The sequence below is a fragment of the Oncorhynchus keta genome, chromosome 20 (assembly GCF_023373465.1).
Source record: "Oncorhynchus keta strain PuntledgeMale-10-30-2019 chromosome 20, Oket_V2, whole genome shotgun sequence".
NCBI classification, from domain to species: domain Eukaryota; kingdom Metazoa; phylum Chordata; class Actinopteri; order Salmoniformes; family Salmonidae; genus Oncorhynchus; species Oncorhynchus keta.
In genome coordinates this window covers 8137239-8154901 of record NC_068440.1, presented here as the reverse complement: position 1 = coordinate 8154901, position 17663 = coordinate 8137239, and the positions used below count along the sequence as shown (strand labels likewise).

Below are 17663 nucleotides of genomic sequence, written 5' to 3'. Positions count from 1 at the left end.
GGAGAACACTGGACTTTCAGTTGATTTAGTAAATTGACACCAACCCTAGTTGCCACTAACAAAAGCATAGGATATACGGATTGGGAGACTTACTTGCCTGGCTACCTAGACTGATTGCGCGACCAGCCAAACATTTGGATCAGAGCACCTCCCGACCCGTCAAATTGGTCCAGAATGGGTGAAGCAGCAGTTAGAAAACGTGCCATTGGCTTTGATACTGTTAGCAATGATCCTGTCACTGATGACTTTTGTACAACACCCCTCGTACTCCTCACCACAAACAATGTCAGTCTGACTAATGTCACAAACAGAGCTTACGTCTTCACAAGACTGATTGTCAGGTCAACCAGGCAAGGGGCACACGGAAGCCATACCAGTCAGCTTGCCGCAGGTCCTAGTTCCCTTTAGATCCACACTATTTCAAGCAAAATGGGACTTAAATGTAAACATTAAAAGAACCTGTCCAATACTGTGGTTCATCTTAACTTATTTTAACTCATAGCAATTGGGTGTGTCGACTACGTTAGACCAGCTCCATACGACAGCTTAAGAATTGATTCCACTAGTGAAAAGCAGTAAACAAATCCTATCCATCACTGGTGATAAAAAAAAAATGTTTGTTCATTGAATGGTTCCTACCACAGCCTGTTCTGGCTGGCACATCTCTCCAGCTTATCGGAGGGAACGTTTGTGTTCTGTGACGGGATGAAGTGTGGGGTAGAGACATTTGGCCACGCAGTGTGGTGTTTAACACTGTTACATTAGTTCCATTGCAAAAATGTTTCAGAACAGTTGCGTGCCATAATGAACATGTGCTCTGGAAGAATGAGATGATCGTTTAATAACAGGACTTTTATTGTGAAGGAGTGCAAATTAAGCCAGTGTAGTAAACAGAAATATTCTGCAGGCAAAAATACTCAAGCCTCACTGAACAGAACAGAGGTGTGACTTATAAAAATGTTCCCATTGAGTTGAGTTCACTACAGGCTCTCTGGCAGCCGACTGGTGGGGTGTCCGTTCAGGAGAAGGAAGAGGTCATGAGTGGTTGGAAGTGTGGTGTGGAAACTTTACTCCTTGGAGGCCATGTGCAGACACAGGTCAACAACACGGTTGCTGTAGCCAAACTCATTGTCATACCTATAGAAGACAGAAGTTTGAAAATTCACAAAAACCTACAACCACAGGAAAGCTAAGACCATACTAATGTTAATTAATGTGGCGATCAAGTTCAAACATTGTTTTGTCTTCTCCAAAATGTGTTGAGTTTATTTAATAAGCCCTTTTGTTAATTGAATGTTTGTTTCCTGGTTTAGATCCTGGCAAGGTATCAATTTGTTGATGGAAACTAACAAGTCAAAGGCAAGTTTCAGTGTTCCTCAAAGCACATATACTGCCCCTGGTAATATTTTTAACAGTTGCAACATTCACTGCAATGCAAATGATGCACAGCTTTACATGTCGATGAAACGTCTGAGTCGGTGGACACCTGATGTGAGCACAATGTGTAGGTTCCTGCGTACATACCATGAGACCAGCTTGACAAAGTGGTCGTTGAGGGCAATGCCTGCGCCGGCGTCAAAGATTGAGGAGCGGCAGTCGCCGTTGAAGTCTGTGGACACCACCTGAGGGGGGCGCAACAAGTCTTAGTGGAAACGATTAACCATCACTAGCGCTCGCTAGAGTTGCCACTTAAGACATTTCAGCCTATGACCTTGAGGCCCATGGCATAGGAGTAGGGAAAGGCTGCCTTATGTCCCAATCACTCCTTTCCCCTGAAGTGTGCTCTACGTCCATGCATTTGATGTGTTCCAGAACTAGCACTACTTGTTCAAATTGTCACCTAATCAAGCGCCTCTTTAAATCAGCTGTGGAATACACCAAATATGTGGCCTGGCTGGGGGTACTCTAGACCAAGGTTTCCCCAAACGTTTTGTTTGTCAACCTAACACGACGCAGCTGATTCAAATAAAGCGTGATGAATTGGTTATGAGAGTCAGCTGTGGTGCTAGGGCAAAAAACAAGGTGTACCCAGGGGGCTCAGGACAGATCAGGAAACCCTGATCTAGATTAATCAGATTACTTTAAATTCATGGGAAGTAGTGTACAAGTGCACACTTCAAGAAAAGGACAGATTGGGACACAAGGTTGTAATGGGGAAATATTTACCTGGTCTTCTGTGTATCCCAGAATTCCCTTCATGGGTCCTTCAGCAGCAGCCTTGATGACCTTCTTGATCTCGTCATAAGGCGCCTAAAGCAGAAGAGTGAACATTTAAAATAAAAAAAATAAAAAACGAGATAAAAATGTATGAAGTGCCTATTGCTGTAATGCTGGTGACTTGCACCAAAATCCCAGTCGAACCTCTACGAGACATTAGCAAAAGTATAAAAACGTTGTTGGGAGACTTACGGCCTTCTCAAGACGGACAGTCAGGTCAACCACGGACACATTGGGAGTGGGGACACGGAAGGCCATGCCGGTTAGCTTGCTGTGGGTCAGAAAGACACACAAAAGGTTCAGGATCCACACCATTACGAGCACAAGTGGGCCTCAATTTATTCAAAAAACAAAACCCTAGTAAAAAGCACTAAGGCTATATAAATCTCAGTAGTTAACTATGATATCAAACCTCCATTAAAAAAAATGATTGTCCCGGATTGGTTCATACCCATTCAGCTCGGGGATAACCTTGCTCACGGCCTTGGCGGCGCCGGTGGATGCGGGGATAATGTTCTGGCTGGCACCACGTCCATCTCTCCACAGCTTACCGGAGGGCCCGTCAACAGTCTTCTGTGTGGCTGTGACGGCGTGAACTGTGCTCTGTGGGGGGGGGAGGGGTACATTCGTCCATGCATGGTTCAAGGAGCACCACTAAGATTAAAGGACACATTCAAAAAAGTCAACACTGAATGAAGACCCATTCTTACCATAAGACCCTCAATGATGCCAAAGTTGTCGTTGATAACCTTGGCGACGGGAGCCAGGCAGTTAGTTGTGCAGGAGGCGTTGCTGTGAGGACATAGAAAGTGTTAACATGACACTAAATATTTAATGATTAAACATTGTGCCACCAACTCATAAAATAATCAGCTGACATTACACTTCGAATTGAAATAGTATTACTCAGGACTGACGGAGTGAGAATACAGCACACTGCGTACGTGTTTGTTTCAGCCATTCTTTGTACAAGTCATAATTTGGCCGCAGGGAATGACCAACGCTCTTTAAAAAGGTAACGCAACAGGAGGCTCACCTGACAACCTTCAGGGAGTTGTCATACTTCTCGTGGTTGACGCCCATCACGAACATGGGTGCGTCGGCGCTGGGGGCGGAGATGATGACCCTCTTGGCACCTCCCTGCAGATGAGCCTGTGGTGGGTGGTTGGGATGAGGGCAAAGGTTAAGTTTGTGGAAATGCAAAGCTACTGAATGAACTAAGACAGCCAACCTTTAGCACATAGCAGAAAAAGACATATGAAATTAAAAAAGGGAGTTAAAGAAAAAAAAAAAAAGGGGTCATAATTGAAAGTGGGGTCACACTGCATAACATGCCTACCAGAATAAGGAACGCACACCAAATCACTAACGACCTAAACATGTGACCATGGCCTTCCTACTGCTAGTGAACGGAGGTACTTACAGAGGCCTTCTCGATGGTGGTGAACACACCAGTCGACTCGACAACGTAGTCCGCGCCAGCCTCGCCCCACTTGATGGCGGTGGGGTCCCTCCTGAAGAACGCAACGAGATGAAGTTGGGGTTAAACAAAGCTAGCGTTCCAATTACAGAAGTAGAAGGTTTCAATGCGTGTGAAACCCATAGGCATAATATACCTGTTCTATCCTACTAGAGCAATCAGTCACTGGGGCAGTTTCCCAGAACCAGAGAAGAATCTTTTTTTTTTCTAAGCTTAATATGGGTGCACAAAAGCATCCAAATGTGTCATTTGAACCAATGTACCTAAAGAGTAAGTCAAGGAAAACCAACTCACTCATGGAAAACTGTGATGTGCAGATTGCCAATGATCAACTTTCCACCTTCCTGCTTCACTTCGCTGTCCTTCCAAACACCGTGGGTGGAGTCATACTTGAACATGTAGACCTATGGAACAGGGGCAGGACTTTAAAGCCAGTAACTGATGGTACAGTAAACACGAGCAGCTAAAACTGGTTTATGTTTACTGCATTTCTTAACGCAGTATGACGTTCACCATGTAGTCCAGGTCAATGAAGGGGTCATTGATGGCGACGACCTCAACCTTGCCGCCCTTGGCAGCGGCACGGGTCACCAGACGCCCAATACGCCCAAATCTGAGAGGAGAAAGAGTCTTACAGTTAATCCTCATGTATCATATTACCACACCGGCATGCAGCAGGAGCCCTAAACTGACATGTCTGATGACAGCTCTACAACACCTGCCAACCTTGACATGGAGCCCAGAGCCTTTGTTTATGCCCAATATGGTTGGGTTGGTGCAGCGTGACCAGAAATGAGAAGTGCGGGGTTGAGGACAAATTGGAAAAGCAGGTTAAAGACTCATCTGTTTATGCTTGGTTGGCCTGTGCAGTTAAAGGGACATTACCCTCAAATCATAGCTTTTTTTTAATATACTGAACAAAATGCAACATGTAAAGTGTTGGTCCCATGTTTCATGTGCTGAAATATGACAGCAGTAATGCTCCATAGGCACCAAAAGCTGTTGTAAAACAGTGCACAAATTTGTTTACATCACTCTGAGCATTTTAGCCTTTGTCAAGATAATCCATCCACTTGACAGGTGTGGCATAATAAGCAGATGATTAACAGCATGATCATTACACAGGGGCACCTTGTGCTGGGGACACTAAAAGGCAACTCTAAAATGTGCCACAGATGTCACAAGCCGAGGGAGCATGCAATTGTTATAACTGCCCACCAGAGCTGTTGGCAGAGAATTTCTACCATAAGCCACCGCCAACGTAATTTTCAAGAATTTGGCAGTACGTCCAATCAGCCTTAACCACGTCAACACAGGACGTCTACATCCGGTTTCTTCACCTGTGGGATAGTCTGAGGGGAGGGTGGGGTGCTGAGGAGTCAGTTTTAAAGCCTTTTTGTGGGGGATAACTGATTGGCTAGGCCTAGCTCCCCAATGGGTGGGCTTGGCTTCCAAGTGGGTGGGTTTATGCTCTCCCAAGTAAACCCATGGCTGAGCCCCTGACCAGTCAGGTGAAATCCATAGATTAGTGCCCAATTTATTGATTTCAGTTAACTAATTTACTTATGACCTGTAACTCAGCAAAAAAATTGAAATCGTTGGGTTCATATTTGTGTTCAGTATAGCTTAATGTACATCTTGCCATCAGTTGTGTAGATGGTTTCAGCATAAATTGGGTGAATAGTTAAGAGCAATCCATATGGGACTGCTCCCTTACAGTGAAATTAACGAAGTCTGATGGTTAGGGTTTTAACTCTGGCTGATTACTGATAGGACCACATTGGTCAAATACTGTGAATGTTGGAGACTTTAGCAGTCAGTGGCTGAGAAAAGCCTAGACACCACTGAAATACTAAGTAAACTGGATTACAGTCTAGAATGGTTTTAAATCCCAATTTGAAGAAAACAGAAAAGTCCATTCCTGGGCAGCTGAAATAACTTGTATTTACATAACATTAGCAGCCAATTACTGCACAGATTTTGTCTTGTGATATATACAGACCAATCAAGTTCAGAGGGGATGATAAAATCCCTGTGACTGAGGAGTCGGTGTCACTCATAAGGATAACCACAATGTTTAACACATTTGGACTTTGCCCAGTGACACAGTCAGATAGATACACCCCCAGCTGAAAGGGTGTCCTGTGTTCACAGGGGTCAATGTATTGACCACCAAAGGAGAGTCAAAGTACATCAGGACTAAAAACAAGGTGAAAAACAAGTAGCCTATTTGGCAACAGTAGGAGCCAGTCAAATTGGCATTGTGGAGCAAATTCCTTGCTATCCTTCACCATTAACAAGCTATTTGTTCTAGTCAATGAAGTTTTGTATGACTTAACACCTTTTTATGAGTCTTATGACATAGGCTTTGAGGGAACTGAACAGTCACGAGGATCGATTGCGCTCACTGTTAAGAGTTTAGTTTCTTTACTGTATATATAGGTCAATCAGCACATTAGTGTCCCAGATTAGAAATGGGCATCATTACAGATTGATTATGGGAAAGGGCTTATAGCAATCGTTTCATCCGGCAGTCTATTGGTCAAATAAAGGTTCAAAGGATAAGATTGGTCAAAGAACAAAAAAAGGGTACTTTAGCTGACAAGGTTAGCAGGATATTAATAGATGGATAGAATAAAGGAATGTGACAGCTGAGAAGATACGAGAGAGAGAGCGCTGTAGAGGCGCTGTGACACCCAAACTATAAATAAGTAGAGAATGGACATGATAAGTGTCCAGACCAGGCTTGTGAACTAGTAGTTACAGTATGGCATGAGCTTTCCTCCAACTTGGTTCCAAAGTACACAAACTGTCTCAAGAGATTTGTGCAACGCAAGCCTGGGTCGCTTCTGTGACATTTTGAACTCTTCTCTGGTTCTGATAGAAAACCAGTCATTTCTTTAAAAAGGTATTGACAAAAAGCAGGTTACCCATTGATCCCAATCTTCACCATTTTGCCTGATATGGTACAGTCCTCTGAAAGTAAAACAAATTAAAATCAACAAGTAGGAGTAGAATGTACATTGATGTCAGCATTTCACAAACTTGGTTTTTGTTCTAGTAGTAGAAAGACAAATCAAATGATCAACTCAACATGTTTTGATTAAGCCATTTGAAATCAGCTGTGTAGTGTTACGGAAAAAACAAAACGTGCACTACTTTGGGTCCCCAGGACTGAGTTTGGGAAACACTGATCTACACACACACACCACACCCACACCCACATAAAATTAAATGGCCATTAAATGTGCCATCTATCAGCAGTGTTTTGTTAATGTACTCAGTTGACATGTCATGGAAAACGTTGAGAAAATGTACTAAGTCCGCATGCACAGAAAACACATAGGTTAGCCCAAAGTCAAAAGACAGCTATTCAAAACACCATGTACGCCTAGGCCTACACTGCACAGTGCGTAAATTACATACAATTAAAGGTATACTTGAAACTGTCAATTAAAGTTGGTTTTGGAAAGCATAAAAGAGCAAATACAGTTTTTAAAGTACCGTTCTTGTATAGCCTCTGTCTGTCCACTTGTTCGAAAGGGGAAGCGGGGACGAGTAAAGGTGCGCTCGCATTTTATCTTCCCATTGAGTCCGTGGACACGCCTCCGCGTGCGCACGCCCGGTCAGAATGTCAAGGTCGTAGTGGTTTGTCAATCTGCAGTAAATACGGAACAAATAACCTGCAGCGTTCATTTGGACGGTGTGGACAGTCGTGCCTTGTACCCTCCATTATTATTGTTTTTGGTTAGATTGGCAGCATTGCAACTGGGCGCATCTTGGCAAAAAATATATGTTCTCATCTTGGCAAAAAATATATGTTCTCATTAGCAGGCTAATTTGATATTGCATTAATATTGTAACGACCCTGGGTTTATAAGCGCGGATATCGACTCTGCAGTTCGAGCATGCTTTTTGCGGCACAGTCGATAGCGCGCTGGACTTCGGGCTACAAGGTCGAGAGTTCGAGACCTGCTCCCTGCCTGTTTCACTACAATATACCTACTAATAAATGAAACAGGTGAGGCTAGATGGATTGGTAAATTAATTTGACACTTGTTAACACACATGGAAATACAGGTAGACTCAGCCAAATTATGTTACCATGAGCAGCACTACTTTCCCCTGCCTAGGCATTGCTGATGCCTGCCAGATCTTACAACGCCTGGATCACAGGAGGTTGGTGGCACCTTGATTGGGGAGGACAGGCTCGTGGTAATGACTGGATCGGAATTGGTGGAATGGTATCAAATATATCAAACACATGGTTTTCATTTGTTTGATGCCATTCCATTACCCCCGTTCCAGCCATTATTATGACCCGTCCATCCCTCTGCTGCCTCCTGTGGCCTGGACAGGTATTTTATGTATCAGCTAACCACATCATATGTTATAGCAATCTGTCAGTCTGACACAGTCCATGACGTGACAAGCAACCATTGGTTGATGCATGCAATGTCTGAGCAGGGGAAACAGCCATTGAGATGAGTGAAATGCAAGACTTCGCTCTCACACAGTTACACACAGTATCCACTTGACAGGTGTGGCATAACAAGAAGCTGATTAAAATGGCATGACCATTACACAGGTGCACCTTGTGCTGGGGACAATAAAAGGCAGTTTTGTCATACAACACAACGCTACAGACGTCTCATGTTGTGAGGGAGTGTGCAATTGGCATGCTGACTGCAGGAATGTCCACCAGAGCTGTTGGCAGAGAATGTTAATTTCTCTACCATAAGCCGCCGCCTCCAACATAGTTTTAGAGAATTTGGCTGTACGTCCAACTGGGCCTCACAGCCCAGGACCTCCTCATCAGGCTTCTTCACCTGTGGGATCGTCTGAGACCAGCCACCCAGACAGCTGATGAAACAGTGGGTTTGCACAACTGAAGAATTGATGCACAAACTGTCAGAAACTTCTCAGGGAAGCTCATCTGCATGCTCATTGTCCTCACCAGGATCTTGACCTGACTGCAGTTCGGCGTTGTAACTGACTTCACTGGGCAAATGCTCCACCTTCGATGGCCACTGGTACGCTGAAGAAGCATGCTCTTCACAGATTAATCCTGGTTTCAACTGTATCAAGCAGCATGCTAGCAGATACCCATAGACCTCCAGTCATTGTGCTAGCATGAAACTACCTCTAACTTCCATCATCCCGGACACAGAGACATACAAATGGTATCCACAAGTTTATCTGACGCTGGGGAAGTACATAAAGGGCATCATGGACTAAATCTGGAAGTATCCATTTAAGGTCACTACATTACCCTGTGTCCCCACGCTTCTCTATGCCAGATCCCTCACATGTACACGTCTCTCCGGAGGCCTCATGGGCTCCATCCCACTTCTGACACCAACGCAGCAAATTTTGGGGGTAGTGTGGCGATTCTCACTATTTGAGCTACGTCACAATTCCCACCAAGTGGGTTAACTGTATTCGTGCAATGTGTAGGGTTTCACACCAGCGACCCAGGTTCACTTCCCTTCCCCGCTGTTCGCTACACTGGTGTCAGAAGTGGGATAGCCCTACTAGCTTAAATAACAAAAGGACAGAGAGGGAATTACAGTTAATGCCAACAGGCGTTTTAATGTTACACAGCGGGGTAACGGGAGCTGCATAAAACAACAAACCTAGCCTGAACTACAGTAGCTAGCCATAACTCACAGTCCAGCGGGAGGTATTCCCTCAGAGAGATAATAATGAGAGAACGAAATTGGGCTCTTCCCCTAGCTATTACCGCGTTCAAAACAACTGGGAACTCGAGAATCTCTGACTTCTGACTTCAGTGCGTTCAAAACAACTGGGAACTGGAAAATCTCTGACTTCTGACTTCAGGGAACTGGAAAACAACTGGGAACTGGAGAATCTCTGACTTCTGACTTCAGTGCGTTCAAAACAACTGGGAACTGGAAAATCTCTGACTTCTGACTTCAGTGCGTTCAAAACAACTGGGAACTGGAAAATCTCTGACTTCTGACTTCAGTGCGTTCAAAACAACTGGGAACTGGAAAATCTCTGACTTCTGACTTCAGTGCGTTCAAAACAACTGGGAACTCGAGAATCTCTGACTTCTGACTTCAGTGCGTTCAAAACAACTGGGAACTGGAAAATCTCTGACTTCTGACTTCAGTGCGTTCAAAACAACTGGGAACTGGAAAATCTCTGACTTCTGACTTCAGTGCGTTCAAAACAACTGGGAACTCGAAAATCTCTGACTTCTGACTTCAGTGCGTTCAAAACAACTGGGAACTGGAAAATCTCTGACTTCTGACTTCAGTGCGTTCAAAACAACTGGGAACTGGAAAATCTCTGACTTCTGACTTCAGTGCGTTCAAAACAACTGGGAACTGGAAAATCTCTGACTTCTGACTTCAGTGCGTTCAAAACAACTGGGAACTCTGAAAATCTCTGACTTCTGACTTCAGTGCGTTCAAAACAACTGGGAACTGGAGAATCTCTGACTTCTGACTTCAGTGCGTTCAAAACAACTGGGAACAACTGGGAACTGGAGAATCTCTGACTTCTGACTTCAGTGCGTTCAAAACAACTGGGAACTGGAAAATCTCTGACTTCTGACTTCAGTGCGTTCAAAACAACTGGGAACTGGAAAATCTCTGACTTCTGACTTCAGTGCGTTCAAAACAACTGGGAACTCGAGAATCTCTGACTTCTGACTTCAGTGCGTTCAAAACAACTGGGAACTGGAAAATCTCTGACTTCTGACTTCAGTGCGTTCAAAACAACTGGGAACTCGAGAATCTCTGACTTCTGACTTCAGTGCGTTCAAAACAACTGGGAACTGGAAAATCTCTGACTTCTGACTTCAGTGCGTTCAAAACAACTGGGAACTGGAAAATCTCTGACTTCTGACTTCAGTGCGTTCAAAACAACTGGGAACTGGAAAATCTCTGACTTCTGACTTCAGTGGGAACTGGAAAATTCAAAACAACTGGGAACTGGAAAATCTCTGACTTCTGACTTCAGTGCGTTCAAAACAACTGGGAACTGGAAAATCTCTGACTTCAAAACAACTGGGAACTGGGAACTGGAAAATCTCTGACTTCTGACTTCAGTGCTGGAAAATCTCTGACTTCTGACTTCAGTGCGTTCAAAACAACTGGGAACTCGAAAAAACTGGCTCCGACAGAGAAGAATCGACTTGAACGGTCATCCAACCTGAAAATCACTGATGTCATGATTTGACCTCGTATTTATTCAAGTTCCCAGTTGTTCTGAGTACGGCATATATCCCTACAGAACCTGCGCCTCTGTAACCAATGTGAAATGGCTAGCTAGTTAGCGGTGGTGCGCGCTAATAGCGTTTCAATCGGTGACGTCACTCGCTCTGAGACCTTGCTCTGCAAGGGCAGTGGCTTTTGTGGAGCGATGGGTAACGGTGCTTCGATGGTGGCTGTTATTGATGAATGCAGAGGGTCCCTGGTTCAAGGCGAGGAGAGGGACGGAAGCTACACTGTTACACCTCCCCCTTTCCGATGACTATGACAACCCCATAAACAGTTAAAGTGATTGCTGCTGCCAGTCCAGGGCAGCATCTGCCCAACCTTAACATAGCCTATTAAGACATTGATAAGATTTCATAAAATATTTATATTTCCATATCACAGAAAATATCCATGGTAAAGTTGTGCCTGCCCTTCGGTGTCGCCTTACCAAAATGTCACCCTCTTTGACATGATAAATCTATATAAATAGAGAGATATAGGCCATCCCAGGGTGCAGTGTATATGTATTCAGTAGCTTGGCAGATTATGAGAAGGTCATCTGCCATATTTTTAGGTTGACCTTTACTTTGCCTATGTGATTGAACTACTGCAAGGGTTCAAATGTGGGGTGCTGGAGAGCTACCACAGGCCTAGTGCTTGTCATTTCAACTCATCTCCATTCAGTGAGTGACCATATTTGCAGAGACATCGATGTTCATTGTGCCTGCAGCCAAATTTCATATTGATACTCATCAATTTGTCAATTACAACACTCTCCCACTCTCCCAACACTCACATTCTCCCAAGTTCAGTCTAGTCAAGACATGTTGATGTTGGAAGCTCAAATAACATCCTAAAAATGGAACACATCAAGAGCCAGAAAGGACTGTGCCAATTTCATTTTCCATGTGGGTTTTATCGAATGTATGAGACCATGATAGACTGGTGCTGGAGCAAAGACCAGCGTTTGACCCTGAAGGAATGGCGTTGGAAGGCTTTGGTGCAATGGATACCCTAAGGCACATGTGTCAAACTCATTCCACGGAAGGCTGAGTGTCTGCAGGTTTTCCCTCCTCCCTTGTACTTGATTGATGAAATAAGGTGACCAATTGGTAAGGAACTCCCCTCACCTGGTTGCCTGGGTCTTAATTGTAAGGGAAAAAAATCCAGAAACCTGCAGACACGTTGGCCTCCATGGAATGAGTTTGACCACCCCTACCCTAGGGAATTCAGCAAACTAGCTTGTATCAAAACCACTATCTAAACATTTGCCTTTGCCTTCACTTGATACTGACCACGACTTGGCATTAACCATGACGGGCCCATGGTTTACATATTTGAGCAACCCACCGGAGTTGAAAGAGCTGTTGTGCACATTGCACAGAGTATCCGCAAATGGTCTGTCGTTAGGCTTATCTTTCTAACATTTCATGAATCATTATTTTATTCATATAAAAACTCAGTTCTATGGTCGAATAAAATAGCGATACATTTGCAGGAAAATCAGCGTTCATAGGGACAGTTTAGGAATAAGGGTTTTGATTCTGCACTTCAGATACAGAACCCCCTGCAACAGGCCTCTGAATGTTTCTTGGCGTTCGTACCCAGTATTCTTGTAAAAAAAAAAATCTTCCAAATAATCTCTACCCATGAATAAATTTCACATACAGGTAACTGCCAAAATAAAGGAAACACCTATTTAAAAGTGTCTTAACAGGGGATTGGGCCCCCCCCCCACGAGCCAGAACAGCTTCAATGCACCTTGGCATAGACTCTACAATTATCTGGAACTATTGTAGGGATGCGACACCATTCTTCCACAATAAATTAAATAATTGGATGTTTTGTTGATGTTGGTGGAAAATGTTGCCTCAGGCTCTGTTCCAGAATGTCCTATACGTATTCAATTGGGTTGAGATCTGGTCTCAGACAGCCATGGCATATGGTTCACATTGTTTTCATGCTCATCAAACTATTCAGTGGCCACTCGTGCCCTGTGGATGGGGGCATTGTTATCCTATGGGGCATAACCACTGCAGGCAAATTAATGGGCAAGTGGGCCTGCCCAACATTTTATACATGACCCTAAGCATGATGGGATGTTAACTGCTTAGGATTTGCTCAGGACCACCATGTGCGGAAGTACCCGCTTTCAATATACTGTACTTTGTATCCCTCATTATTCAAGTGTTTCCTTTGTTTTGGCAGTTACCTGTATATATACACTACCGTTCAAAAGTTTGTGGTCACTTGGAAATGTCCTTGTTTTTGAAGGAAAAGGTAATTTTTTGTACGTTAAAATAACATCAAATTGATCAGAAATACAGTGTAGACATTGTTAATGACTATTGTAGCTGGAAAACGGCTGATTTGTAATGGAATATGTACAGTTGAAGTCGGAAATGTACATACACCTTAGCCAAATACATTTAAACTCAGTTTTTCACAATTCCTAACATTTAATCCTAGTAAAAATTCCCTGTGTTAGGACAGTTAGGATCACCACTTTTTTTAAAGAATGTGACATGTCAGAATAATAGCAGAGAGAATGATTTATTTCGGCTTTTATTTCTTTCATCACATTCCCAGTGGGTCAGAAGTTTACATACACTCAATTAGTATTTGGTAGCATTGCCTTTAAATTGTTTAACTTGGGTCAAACATTTCGGGTAGCCTTCCACAAGCTTCCCACAATAAGTTGGGTGAATTTTGGCCCATTCCTCCTGACAGAGCTGGTGTAACGGAGTCAGGTTTGTAGGCCTCCTTGCTCGAACGCGCTTTTTCAGTTATGCCCACAAATTATCTATAGGATTGAGGTCAGGGTTTTGTGATGGCCACTCCAATACCTTGACTTTCTTGTCCTGTTGTCCAGTCTCAACATTAACAGTGAAGAGGCGAATTTGGGATGCTGGCATTCTAGGCAGAGTTGCAAAGAAAAAGCAATTTCTCAGACTGGCCAATACAAATTTAAAGATTAAGATGGGCAAAAGAACCCAGGCACTGGACAGAGGAACTCTGCCTAGAAGGCCAGCAACCTGGAGTCGCCTCTTCACTAAAGACGTTGAGACTGGTGTTTAGTGGGTACTATTTGAAGAAGCTGCCAGTTGAGTACTTGTGAGGCGTCTGTTTCTCAAACTAGACACTCTAATGTACTTGTCCTCTTGCTCAGTTGTGCACCGTGTCCTCCCACTCCTCTTTCTATTCTGGTTAGGGCCAGTTTGCGCTCTTCTGTGAAGGGAGTAGTACACAGCGTTGTATGAGATCTTCAGTTTCTTGGCAATTTCTCACATGGAATAGCCTTAACTTCTCAGAACCAGAATAGACTGACGAGTTTCAGAAGAAAGTCCTTTGTTTCTGGCCATTTTGAGCCTGTAATTGAACCCACAAATGCTGATGCTGCAGATACTCAACAAGTCTAAAGGCCAGTTTTATTGCTTCAATCTGCACAACAGTTTTCAGCTGTGCTAACATAACTGCAAAAGGGTTTAATGATCAATTAGCATTTTAAAATGATAAACTTGGATTATCTAACACAACGTGCCATTGGAACACTGGAGTGATGGTTGCTGATAATGGGCCTCTGAACACCTACGTAGATATTACATTAAGAAAATCTGCCGTTTCCAGCTACAATAGTAATTTACAACATTAACAATGTCTACCCGGTATTTCTGATCAATTTGATGTTATTTTAATGGACAAAACATGTGCTTTTCTTTCAAAAACAAGGACATTTCTATGTGACCCCAAAGTGTTGAACGGTAGTGTACATTTGTTATATAATCAATCCATCAGTATCAAATTGGAGATTGTAGACACCATCTGGTATTTTGGAAAGCACAGGATATCCTATGGTCTATAACAAAGCAGTGATGAGAGCAGCTAGACACCTTGTGGCCAGATTGAACACTGCACTGGAGATTTAATACTTAGGGAATGGGCCAGCAGAGTACAATGTTGGATTTATGAAGTTATTTGATGTAGGAGAAAATAACATCTCAGAGTGATGCACTGTTGGAGAACTTCAGATTGATAATCTGTCAATACTATCCATGCAAACAAAGATGCCTTTATCTTTCTCAATAGACATCTCATACACTGGACTGAAAAGGAAATAAACAGATCTCATGATTAGTAACACCAGTAAGAAACAGCATTTTCTGCAGTCGTTGAACCAAAAACAACACTATTTTGCAGTAAATTAGGGGTTAGCTAAAATGTTGTTCTGTAGTTTAATGGCTGAAGCTACACTTTAAATGAAATAATATCTTGAGGCACCATCAAAAAACATAACAATTGAGCAAATCCATCCAATGACAATGTCTGGAAATACTTAGTACTTTTAAGCACATTTAAATGGTTCTTCTTACAGTACTGTCCCAATATGTAGGCTCTTAAAGAAGCAATCAGCCTATTGTTTTTACTGATTATGTAAACTGTTTGTATAATAGACACAGTAAATATAAACAAACACTGTATATCCTCAAAACATGGTTAAAGTTCTCCCAATTAAAAATCATGGATGGTTGCAATTTCTCTCAGCCCCAACCTAACAGACAAAATGAGAAGAAAGAAAATCCAGAAAATTTTTATTTTTCTGAATTTATTTGCAAATTATGGTGGAAAATAACTATTTGATTTTAACAAACGTTTATCTCAATACTTTGTTATATACCCTTTGTTATTGACAGAGGTAAACGTCTTCAAAGGTTGTCACACACTGTTGCTGGTATTTTGGTCCATTCCTCCATATCTCCTTAGAGCCGTAAACTTTTGGGGCTTTGCCAGAATCATAATAAGCATCTCCCTCCAAAATTTTCTAAATCTGGAGATCGGCTTCCAGGACCTTGAAATGTTTCAAAGCCTCCTTCACTCACTGGGCTGTGTTTGGTCCAAACATACCCACGTAAAACTGAATCCCTTGACTGATGGAAGGAGGTATCATTTACAAAATGGCCTCTATCCTCTTTTGCAGGAATACCTAGCAGATAAACATAAAGCAATCCTTCCACCCCCATGCTTCAAAGATTTAGATGCAACTCATTGTCTTGAAAAAAGTTATATTTTGGTTTCCACTGGATGTCATAATCTTCTTCTGGATCATCCAAATGCTCTCTAGCAAACTTCAGACGAATGGACATGTACTGGCTTAATTGGGACACGTCTGGCACTGGGATTTGAGTCCCTGGCGGCTAAATGACTGAAATGTAAATGTTAGGTCCCAGTAAATAAACAGGAATACACCCCCGTGTGGTCAAAGCTCATGATGATATTAGAACAACTTCTTGAAATAAGAAACAGCATTTTCGTTTTTTTGTGTGCTTTATTCCTTAAGAAAATAGATAACTCCAAAAAATAACACTTAGGTTTTGAAGTCAGTATTCAATTTTGCCAGAAATGCAAAAGGTTCTTTGGATAGTATAAAACGTACATTTGCCATCTAGTTTAACATTTTACCTAAATGAATATAATATGGCCTTACTAGGCATTTCAAAGATGATGGTACAAAGAAAATACCCCAAAATGTATGGTTTTTCCTTTGTAGTCATTCTGATACTTTGGTACTTTTAGTATGGTCACATTTAAATGGTTCTTTGTTAGTTTTCATGATTTGCTATTTCAATAAGGCTCTTCGTTCTCAATCAGAGGCACAGTCAATCATTGCCTATAAAGAACCAAAGCCTGGTTTCTATGATTATGTAAACTACTGAGACTATAGACACACGAGACTTCATTGTTTTGATATGTCAGACTAAAAAGATAACATACAGTGGGGCAAAGACAGTATTTATCAGCCACCAATTGTGCAATTCTTCAACATTCATTTCAAAAAACTAAAGTGTTTCATTTCAAATGGTATCAAAGTATGTAGAACCTCGATTCAGGTCCTGAGCTACAGGCAGTTAGATTTGGGTATGTCAGGTAGATCCTTACTGTGGATAATAAACTATTGATAGAAATGTGGGTGTTAAGCTGTTTGGAACAATAAGATTGAAATGTGGATATTAAACTGAAAGAAAAAATGAGAAAATCACATTGTAGGATTTTTTATGAATTTATTTGCAAATTATGGTGGAAAATAACTATTTGGTCAATAACAAACGTTTATCTCAATACTTTGTTATATACCCTTTGTTGGCATTGACAGAGGTCAAACATTTTCTGTCAGTCTTCACAAGGTTTTCACACACTGTTATAAAGGAATTCTGTATGGAGAAAGTACTATTTCCGAATGTGCTGTTAAATAGAACTCTAGTGAATTTCTAAACCCCTGTATGAATAGACCACTGGTGTAGAAGAGGAATTTGTGATGTAGCACAAATGTATAATGGTTTACGAGAGATAAAGTAACATAATATTTGTATAACGGGATACTAGAGATCTGATGAAGTAACAATAGAACTAATAATAACACACAACTTGCACACCCACACGTAGATGTAAAAAGTATTCTGTTCAGAGTGCTCCCTTTATGGATAACTTGATGAATATGAGGTTAAAGCATTGTATGGGACTTAATTTACCCCTAACCAATAAAACTATACACGTTTATGAGATTTCCTCCACCCCGGTAATACATTTTGAAATAAGCCCATACTCTGTTCCCTTGAACCAATGATTTTCAGTATTTACCTACTCACCTGTTAAAAGTGCTAGGTAGAGACTTCGTATGGACAGAGCATGCCATCTACAGGGGACTGATAGACAGTGCAACTCAGTTAACACGTATGGATCTC

At 42.2% G+C, this 17663-nt stretch overlaps 1 protein-coding gene across 1 annotated transcript; it reads right to left on the bottom strand.

Moving 5' to 3' along the window:
• Positions 1-837: 837 nt before the first annotated feature.
• Positions 838-7319, bottom strand: LOC118399275 (glyceraldehyde-3-phosphate dehydrogenase-like). Its single transcript, XM_035795222.2, has 12 exons — positions 7202-7319; positions 6628-6673; positions 4211-4310; positions 3992-4101; positions 3641-3731; positions 3254-3369; positions 2928-3009; positions 2669-2820; positions 2410-2488; positions 2167-2250; positions 1525-1622; positions 838-1137 (listed from the first exon to the last, which is right to left on the bottom strand). The coding sequence occupies exons 2-12, from the start codon at positions 6648-6650 to the stop codon at positions 1068-1070; spliced, it is 1005 nt and encodes a 334-aa protein (XP_035651115.1). The 5' UTR covers positions 6651-6673; positions 7202-7319; the 3' UTR covers positions 838-1067.
• Between the last annotated feature and the right edge of the window lie 10344 nt (positions 7320-17663).